This window comes from Lonchura striata, chromosome 4 (genome assembly GCF_046129695.1).
Source record: "Lonchura striata isolate bLonStr1 chromosome 4, bLonStr1.mat, whole genome shotgun sequence".
NCBI classification, from domain to species: Eukaryota; Metazoa; Chordata; class Aves; order Passeriformes; family Estrildidae; genus Lonchura; species Lonchura striata.
Genome location: NC_134606.1, coordinates 72,581,248 through 72,591,155, shown reverse-complemented (window position 1 = coordinate 72,591,155; position 9,908 = coordinate 72,581,248). Strand labels below are relative to the sequence as shown.

At 50.2% G+C, this 9,908-nt stretch overlaps 1 protein-coding gene and 1 long non-coding RNA gene across 2 annotated transcripts; one reads left to right on the top strand and one right to left on the bottom strand.

Annotated features, from left to right (window-relative positions):
- Nucleotides 1-236: 236 nt before the first annotated feature.
- On the bottom strand, nucleotides 237-3,086 carry LOC144246238 (uncharacterized). Its single transcript, XR_013339908.1, has 3 exons — nucleotides 2,751-3,086; nucleotides 2,182-2,279; nucleotides 237-613 (listed from the first exon to the last, which is right to left on the bottom strand). It is a non-coding gene; the product is annotated as an uncharacterized LOC144246238 (long non-coding RNA).
- A 230-nt stretch (nucleotides 3,087-3,316) lies between these two features.
- Nucleotides 3,317-9,833, top strand: GRSF1 (G-rich RNA sequence binding factor 1). Its single transcript, XM_031504659.2, has 10 exons — nucleotides 3,317-3,469; nucleotides 3,563-3,707; nucleotides 4,359-4,514; nucleotides 4,786-4,926; nucleotides 5,771-5,900; nucleotides 7,453-7,613; nucleotides 7,739-7,866; nucleotides 8,428-8,563; nucleotides 8,774-8,857; nucleotides 9,594-9,833. The coding sequence occupies exons 1-9, from the start codon at nucleotides 3,317-3,319 to the stop codon at nucleotides 8,830-8,832; spliced, it is 1,209 nt and encodes a 402-aa protein (XP_031360519.2). The 3' UTR covers nucleotides 8,833-8,857; nucleotides 9,594-9,833.
- The last annotated feature ends 75 nt before the right edge of the window (nucleotides 9,834-9,908 follow it).

The window sequence follows — 9,908 nt, the reverse complement described above, 5'->3', positions numbered from 1 at the left end:
TCACTGGGCAGCAATGGTGTAATTAAAAAGCATTTCACGATGTTTGCAATTCTCCTTGTGGCTGTTTTAGCCAAAGCGTTGAATGGGTCTGGGAGCACTCTGCCACAGATGCTGTCAAACTACGCTGGCCTTGTAAATCAAACAGAAATACATCACTGATCTTTCTGGCACATTGCTGTCGGAACACGAATAACCTCCGTTCCCCATTTCCACCCATACACTTCCTCCTACCCACGGAGTGTTTTATTTTTTAGTGGCAAGTTAAAATTAAACGTCGGTTGCTGCAGTAGGAGATACTTGGCCAGGAGAGAGGCTTATGTAACGTGCAGGCTTTATGTCTCGCATTAATATTGGGCTGGTGGGGATGGCTGAGGGTCACACGAAGGGCTCTCCTCCGCCGCCGCCGGCCCGAGGGGCTGGCAGGGAGCTGCAGCCTTACATAAGGTAAGGGGAAGGCACGGCTGTGGCCTCGCCTCTGTCATCTCTGTTTACCCAGCGTGCTGCAGAGCCTCAAGAATTCCTCTGGAAAGGCCCTCGGGCTGGCAAAGTGCTTCGGTCCCGCGTTGAAGTTCTCAGCTTTTCAGCACAGCTCGGTAAACACAGAGCATTCCAGCTGAAAGCGGCATAAAAAAAAATGAGATTGCAAAACTGAGCATGTATATAGGATTGGGAATACAAAAAAAAAAAGGGAAGCAACATTTTGTTTTGAAAAATAATACAGCGTACAAATAATTTTGGAAAATACTACAAGAGAACAGAAGTTCAATTTTTCTTAATAGCAGATTACAAAGAGGGATGAGGAATGCTTCCCAGTATAAACACTTGTCTTAGCATCACATCCAATGATTTTCTGATCTTCATTTTTAGTCTGATCAGACTAAAGAATAGCTGGTATCGGTTGTTCTTAACAACAACCTGTTTAAGAAAAAAGTCATTCTGCCAGGTAGATAAATTCTCCAAGGCAGATAAACCCTTGGTCCACAGTAGTATGGAGGCGTCTCCTGAGATTTGCTGTTTTTACAGAGGCAGATTCCCTCTCCTAAGGAAACTTCATTTCACAGCAATTCTGTCGAGTGAATAAACGCAAACTCTCTTGTCCTAGGATGACCTTTGTATTCTCCCACAGGTGCAGAGACTCTGATCTGACATGTAACTAAGGAAGCTCTGAGATTCCATGGAAACTTCAGTGCCAGCAGTTGCCCAACAACACGGTGCCCTCTAAAAGTAACTCTCACAAGCCTGACAAGCTGCCAGACAAGCAGCAGTGTTTTTTCTGTACTTGGGAAATAAGCAAATCAAAGCTAAAATGGGTGGAAGATGTGCATCCCTTCACAAGACTTTTCCTTGCAGCCTGCTTGGATCACAGGGGAAGAAGGGAAGGCCCCTAACATTCCCTCAGTCCCAAAGATTTAGGGATCTGCTTATTCAGTTAAACTGAAAGCACAAAAGCCAATCTAGATATAGATAAGTGCTCAAGATGAATTCCTACAGTTATCTCAATTTTTTTTCTTCTATAACATTTGCCTGCTTATTTAAAGAGTATTTGAAGAGAAACCTGGCAAGTAGGCCACAAAAGACTGGAATGTGAACCACTTGGGCACTGAGGTCAACATTCCTTTGAAAATGTGCATAATACATGATTTACCTTGAAAACCCAGAAGGGTTAAGAGTGCTGTTGCCAAGAGGCTGTGCAATTCTCAGGGTTATAGTCTGTCACGTGAAAGGCTGTTACAAGGAACAGTTTACAAAAGCATCAGCCAGCAGCAAGAGGGTGGCATGAAGTAGCTTGTTCACATTTTCAAAATGGTGATAAGAAACGTTCAAGGCTTCTGATAAATTAGTGTGTTGGCAGCACAGCAAGATGAAAGACTTGTGCTGGAAAACCCAAGATTGTATTTTGGGTCTGACAGTCTGCAGCTGAAATTGCAACTCTTACTTGGCGACCCCCAGGCTACAGCTGTAGGGTACTGGAGAAGAGAGGAGTATCCTGGCCGTCATGGCTCTCCTGATCTTCCAGATCAAGCTGGAGTCCTGCTGGCCCTGGCCCATCCTCCTCCTGGATCTGAGCCTCAACATTCCCTCACTGGGTTGCTCCACTGTTGGGGTTTGGGATTCCAGCTTGCCTTTTCCTACTCGTTTTGCTTCATCCTAAAAAAAATTTCCGGGTTCAGCACAACTTACCTTTCCCACATGTGCAATTAGGACATGCTGGTGCCAGCTCTTTCCTCCTTATCCCTCTTGGATGTAGCAATGACAGCAGGACTGTCTTCCCAGACCACCTGGAAGGGGAATATTTTTCACCAACAGGTTCTGCCTGTTGAGACCTTCAAGCAGGGATGGGAGTGAGGGGGAGAAAATCATCTCTCCTGGAAAATCAGTCTCCAGGGAAGGGCTGTAAAAGGCTTGTCAGTGATGAAGCCCAACCTACAACTTTATATTGGTAGAATCCATCTGTGCCTTGGGCTCATCCCCACAGCGTGGGGAGCAGGGGAGAGGTGGATTCCTCCCCTCTGCCCTGCTCAGGTGAGATCCCACCTGGAATGCTGCATCCAGCCCTGAGGTCCTCGGCACTGAAAGGACATGGACCTGTTGGAGCAAGTCCAGAGGAGGCCACCAAGGTTATTAGAGGGAGGGAGCACCTCTGCTGTGAGAAGCTAGGAGAATTAGGATGTTTTCAGCCTGGAAAAAAAAAAGCTTCAGGGTACCCAGTGTCTGAAGGGAGACCGCAAGAAAGATGGGAGACTACTTACATAGGGGCCTGGAGTGACAGGACAAGGGGGAATGGCTTCACACTGACAGAAGGCAGGGTTAGATGGGATATTGGGAAGAAACCCTTCCCTGTGAGGCCCTGGCACAGATTGTCCAGGAAAACTGTGTCTGCCCTATCCCTGGAAGTGTTCATGTCGAGGATGGACGGGGCTTGGAGCAACCTAGTCTAGTGGTACCCGCCCCTGCCCATGGCAGGGGGTGGAGCGGGATGATCTTTAAGTTCCGTTCCAAGCCAGGCCATTCTAAGCCAAGCTCTGCGACAGGAAAAGGCCGGGAACACCCGCCCGTCCCGGCGAGCGGCAGCGCGGGCAGAGGGCGGGCAGAGGGCGGGCAGAGGGCGGGCAGAGGGCGGGCAGAGGGCGGGCAGAGGGCGGGCAGAGGGCGGGCAGAGGGCGGGCAGAGGGCGGGCAGAGGGCGGGCAGAGGGCGGGCAGCCCCCAGCCCCGGGGGCAGCCGGCGCTGCCCGGGAAGCGCTTCCCGTGCAGCGCCTGCCGGGAAGGAAGGAAGGAAGGAAGGAAGGTCGTAGGGGCGGAGCCGCGGTCCCCGGCATGGCCGTGGTCGCCGCCGCCCGCCGCGCTCTGTCCGCGCTGCTGCTGGGCCGGGGCCCGGCGCTGCCGCCCGCGCTGCGCCGGCCCCGGCCCGTCCCGGCCCCGGCCCCGGTGCTGGCCCCGCTCCCCGCTGCCCTCCGCGCGTACAGCCAGGTACGGCCGCGCGAAAATGGCGGGCACCGACCCCTGTGGGAAACCGCGGCCTCCCGCTTCTCACCCGGGGCTTTTCTCGTGCGTCCGCGCCAGGTCACAGATGCTCCGTCCCACGAAGGTCGTCTCGCAGAGCAGGAGCCCGCGTCACCCAAGGCGGAGAGCGACACTGTTTACCTCGTCAGGGCGCAGGGATTCCCGTTCTCGTGCACCGAGGAAGATGTCCTTACCTTCTTTGATAGTATGGGTGTTCATTTTCCTGCGTAACTGTTCTGCATGCTGGTATTAGCCCATTAGTTCATGACTGCTTAACAGAAGGAACATTTAGAGACCGTTAGACAGAGAAAGATGAGGTCTTATTACTGTTGCAAAATTATTTGCAACTGACTCATAAAGGGAATAATCAACATCTAGACTGTTGGACACTGACTAGAAGCTCATCCTTATGGTCTCGTAAATTTAATTGGACAGGTCTTTCCCTTCTTGATCAGTGTCTCCAGAGCAAAGGCAATTCAAAGCAATGGTCTTGGTCTTACAGGCCATTATAGCTGGCCCAAACTTCTCTCTTTTTAAGAAACTGGAGGTTTTTACTAATTGGTTCGAACTGCAGTGTTGTTTTCTGATCCTAATACACAGTGTTTACATACCTTTGTATGGCTGATCCTACTGTCATATGGTGCTGCATCCTCCCAGGTGCCAGATGCAAGTTTTTAAATTACTCGCTAGCCTGTCAAACTAAAGCAAGTCAGTGTGACGTTAGACTGTATGTTAGAAATGCAAGTGTTCTGCAGTGCTGAGAGGATGAGCTCAGAGCCCTCCAGTCAGGACATAGAGATCCCTGTATCTGATGCTGTCCTGTATGTTCCTGTGTTGTGTGTCCCTTGGTTTCCAGGCTGTAGAATTCGAAACGGTGAGAACGGGATACACTTCCTCTTAAACAGGGATGGGAGGCGCAGGGGGGATGCCTTGATTGAGCTGGAGTCCAAAGCAGACGTGCAGAGAGCCCTGGAAAAGCACCTGAGGTACATGGGCTCACGCTATGTGAAAGGTGAGTTTGGAGCAGCAGGAGTTAACCCTGCAGTGAAACTCCCCAAGGAATGAGAGCGCTGGGGTGGAGCTGAGCAGCAGATCAGCCACCACTGGGCCAAAATGTCCTAGGCTGGCCAGGGAAAGCAGAGGGGCAGGACCACAGAGCATGGGCTGGGGGAGGAAAAGGGATGGAGCTTTGCAGGGGGCGAAAGCTGCCTTAGGAGGGTGCCTGCAGAGTGCTGCCTTCCAGTGCCCTGTGGGAAAACGCTCCGTGGCCACACTCCTTGCAGTTTTTGAGGTCCATGACAGCGACGTGGAGGGCTTGCTGCAGAACCTGCGGGACGAGTCGCAGGCCATGAGCGACGGAGTTGTGCTGCTCCGAGGCCTCCCCTTCACCTCCACTGAGGAGGACATTGCAGATTTCTTCTCAGGTAACTCAGCCTGGGCCATGCCCTTCTTTTACTAAGCATTCTCTTCCTTAAGTTGATGCTGTTGTTCCTCAAGGGATGAGGCAAAGCACTCAAAACACCTTAAACACCACAAGGAGCTGCTGTTCCCCAGAAGTCACACAGGCTTTCTGAGCACCCTGCAGAGTTTCCCTGCCCCTCTGATCCAGCTCTAACCCAGGATCAATACTTCCAGCACTCTGATTTTGAGGCCAGGGGAAGCAAAGGAAGGGGTCCAGATGTTGTGATCTGCAGTTGGATTGCTACCAGTGGATAATTTGGCAAACTTGAGAAGGAAAAAGGGTTTTAGTGATTGGTACAGCCCAGATGAATGCAATGTGGGTGCTCCCAGCCGTGACATCAGGATGAGTAGGTCACATATGCCACTTGAATCCTTGTCCCATGCTCAGTGCTGGAGCAGTCTGGGTCTTGGCTCCCCAGGATGACATTCTACAGCACAAAAAGTGAAATTCACTGAATCTGACTTGAGTTTTAAAAAATACAGAAAAAAAATACCACAATAAGAGAAAATTTCAGGAATATTTGTGCTGTGGATCTGCTTGTTGTCCAGAAGCTGGATTCACTTACTTGAAGCCTCAAATTGATTCAATTTTTAATTAAGTCTTCTGTTAAAACTGCCCAAAAGCAAAAAATTGGAGTTTAAAAAAGCCACCTAGGCCAGCATGAGCAGTTGTTTCAGAACTATTTGGCTGCCCAATTAGCTTGTCAAAAACCAGAAAAATAAGGGGGGAAAAAGAAAGGGGGTTTTCTGAGCTATAGCACAAGTTTTTGCCACAGTCAATGCCTTTTTCTCCCCTGCCATCTGTAGGTTTGAAAATAACAGACATAGCTTTCATTTACCGGGGAGACAGAAGAACAGGAGAAGCTTTCGTGCAGTTTGCCACTCCTGAAATGGCGGCTAAGGCCCTGCTACGGCACAGGGAATATATGGGAAGTAGGTAGGTACTTCATTAGGTAATTCATTCTCCTCCCAGTGAAAAGGGATGACAGCCTTCAGAGTGGGGAACTGGATAGACACAGTTTTCTCAGGCCTCAATGCACAGGGGTTCTGTGCCTCCTTCAGACACGTGCTCCTGCTGGATTTGCAGCAGGTTCCTCCATGCTTTGGGCAGTTTTGGCAGCTGCCCTCCTGCCCCTCAGTGCCCGGCACAGCCAGCACTTCCTCTCAAGGAGTGCCTGTTGGAAGCACCTAGCTGGGGTCCATTCCCAGCAGGGACTACTGGCCAGCACCACACCATTTCCCACCTCTTTGGGACTGCATCTCCCTTGGGAATTACACCATTGTTTTCCAGAGCACTGAGCCCTGTGCCACACACTTGCCTCACAAGAGCCTCTTTCCTCTCAAACCAAAGCATAAGGCCACCTTTTCCCAGAGCCATAATATCATTTAGGTTAGAAAAGGCCTTTAAGACTGTTGTGTCCAACTATTAAACTAAACACTTCCCAGTCCAGCCCCAAACCCTGTCTGTAAGCACCACATCTACACAGCTTTTAAATGAGCTGTGCTCAGAAAAGAAAACCCAAACAACCAAGGCTGCTTTTCCCTTCTGAGTTTTCTGACTTCAATAAAGATGAAACTCTATCTGCAGCCCACATAATAAAAGAGTTTTCCAAACCTTACTTCTCCTCCTGCACACCAATTCCTTTCTTTTTGTTTCCTTACTTCCTGTTGCCAGACTGCATTTCCTTGTGTTTGTCAACCACCCTGCTCATACTAAAAGCAAACAGCTGCTCTACAGGCAAAATTTGGTTGATTAATTAATTAATTTAATTAATTGGACTTGCCTCCTCTTGAGTAGAGCTTAATCCAAATCTACTGTTAATTTTTTTCTGTCAGAACAAGAGCTGACCTGACTCATCCATCTGGCTCACACACCTCCATTTCCATGTGATTAGCCAAGAAATTGAGAGGTTTTCAAAATTGCTGGCAGGTGGTTCCCGTTAATTTTTCCTGGTTTTATCCAGAACTGGCCTCCAGCAGCACCCAGTGCTGAGTGGGGGGCTGAGCTGTCAGCACTGTCTGCCTGTACACAGGGTTACTTCCCTTACTCTGGCTGCTCCCTTCAGGAGGGCTGGAAGGCCCCCTCCCTTGGATGTCCATATTTCCTTTTCATCACACTGTTCCTTCAGTGCTCTGGAAATTGCCTGATTTAACACTGCTCGTGAAATCCCATCAATTTCATAGGCATATGGAGAATCTTAGGACTCCGTTGAAGAATTTCCTGTGCCCCTGGGCATCTTGTGGGTCTGTCTGTTCTGGGAGCTGTTCTGGGGCTGGGTCGGGTGTTAGATTTGGGGTTTGTAAAAATCAGTGTGGTTTGCAGAAGTGCAGCAAGGGAAAAGCAGCCTTAAAGAGAGCTGTGCCAGTGAAATAAGTTAATTCTGCAGCGCCTCAGCAGAGTACCTGAGCAGAGCCAAGGCAGGACATACCTGGAAGGTACTTCCTCCAAGCCCTGAGTGTGCCGTGTGCTCTCTCCCTTTGGGCTCCAGGTACATAGAAGTGTACGTGAGCAGAAAGCACCAGATGCAAAGGCACATGCCCTACAGCAAGCAGCTGATGGCCTATTCCAGGGTGAGAAGAGAGTATGAATCCATCTCTGAAGACAGGGGCTGGAGAGACACTGGAGGCTCCCATGCCGAAGGGGAAATCAGTGAGTCCCTCCCTGTCACAAGGCCTCACTCAAGGCCCCTTCATGTCACTCCATGTGCCCACAGCTTTCACATGAGGGATGGGGCACTGCAAGCACTAGTGATGTTTTTTCCCCCCATTCCACAGATTTGAGCAGGGAAGGAACAGAAAGCTCCAGGAATGTTTTAGAGTCTGAGAACACCTCATCGCCACCACAGCACTTTGTCCACATGAGGGGTTTTCCTTCCCACGCTAGTGTCCAGGACATAATAAATGTGAGTAACAGGCTGCGGATGGAGTGTGGTTCTGTCATTACCTGTGCAAACCCTCAGTTAATTGTTACAGCTGCAGGGATTGCAGCTTTTAATTAATTAGTGTCTGTTAGTCCTCAGTGCCATGTGGCTCTAGAAAGCTGTGGCCTCAGGCACAACAGGGATCTGCTCCTCTCTATGAATAAGAAAAAATTAAGGCTTGCTGAGATGTCTCAATATCCATCACTAGGCTTGAGGAGCCGTTGGGAATCTAAAACAAATTTCCAAGTAGCTGACTGCACAGAAACACTAACAGTGTGCATGGAACTGCACTGGTGTGTACAGAACATTGGTGCCGTGAGACGATTTTTGTTCCTGGCAGGAGTTCCCATGCCAGGAGCTCACAGGGGGTGGGAGAGGTGGCTGGGGAGTGCCTCAGCTTCACCCAGTCTTTTGCTGCTCAGGAGCTCAGACTCCCCCCCACCATGGGTTGGTGGGTTTTGGGAGTAAAAGCATTGAGTTTCTGAGGAATAGGGTTCATTACTGTTGTTTCTTCCTTACCAAACTCTCTTTCCTGCTTTTCAGTTTTTTGCTCCACTGAGGCCCACGAGGATCTTGGTGGAATATAACTCCCGTGGAGATGCCACAGGAGAGGCAGATGTGCACTTTGAGAGCCACGAGGATGCAGTTGCAGCGATGGCCAAGGAGGGGTCACAGATGGGTAAGTCAGAAAAAAGAGGGGATCCTACAAGCCTGGGACTGAGACCTCAGGGTTTGGCACAGCTCATCCAGCTACTGTTGTACACTGTGCAGAGAGATTACTTGAGTGTGGCTTTCCAAGTTGTGATGTGCCATGGGCTTTGCAGAGGAAAAAAAAATTCCAATGTAACACGTGTGTCTGACCTCAGCCCACCTCTCTTCCGTTGCCCAGAGTGCAGTGCCATTGAATTGTTCCTGAACGAACATCCCACGGGACAGGAGAACTGCTAGTGACAGTGGCACAGGTGCAGGTTTGGTGAGTACATCACTCTCTGTCCTTCCTGCTCTCGTTGTAGCAACATGTGCCCCAGGCTCACAACCTGCAGTATCCAAGCAGCCTGAAAGGTAAAACGTAGAGGGGCTCAAGGGAACCACCCCCACAGCCTGACAGCAGGTGTCCAGTCTGGATCCCACAGCCTGCACCTCCAGATTCCACAGGTGCCAGTTCCACAGCATGAAAAGCTCTGAGGGGGGTTACATTCCCTGGCAAGAAGAGCAAACATGGCTAAACACATCCCAGAGATGTGGCCTCACAGTAATTGGTCTTTCGGATGGGATGGGGTTTGATGTGACCATGTAAGACAGTGGACAGCTTGTGCCATAAATTCTCCTCAGGAAGTGGGGGTGGTGGTTCCTGCTCCCCAACCGCTGGTGCCTGTAGCAGGGAGAGCAGGCCCAGCCATCCTGGTTTTGTAATCCAGGCCAGGGAAAGGTCCTTAAGTCAGGTTCAGGAAGTTCAGTCCGACCGCTTTCCTGCATCCCACACTTCCTTGGCAGCTCCCTCCTGTTGGTGCTTGTGCTGGGTGAATTAAACACCTCCACCCCGTGTGCCTGTGCTGCAGCCCCACCTGAGCATGTCCCACCTGGAGTCTGCCAAACTGCACTATTTCATTCTAATAGAGGATTAACTGGGAATAAAATACAGGAAAAAAAGGAAAACATCCACACGGAGGGAGTGTATGATTTTTATTTTTCCTCTTCCTTGTTTTTAGGCCAAGCAAACACATTCCGTGGCTATGAGCGTGACGATCAGGTTCAAGTGTCACCACTCGGCGAGGAGGACAAGCTAAGATTAGTTCAGCCTTGTTTAAGAGCTTGTAATAACTGTGATGGGCTGTGGGGAGTTGCACCAGCAGCAGCTCCAGTGGGAATGGCCAGGGCTGCAGGATGGAGCAGTCCTGGGCTCCAGGTGCATCAGGCTGCATTAATAAAACAGCAGGATTATCAATTAACAGCTGAGTGATCTAAGACCTCACACAGGTGCACACTGTTGCTCTGAATCCTTTCATACCTCCTGCCCAAGACAA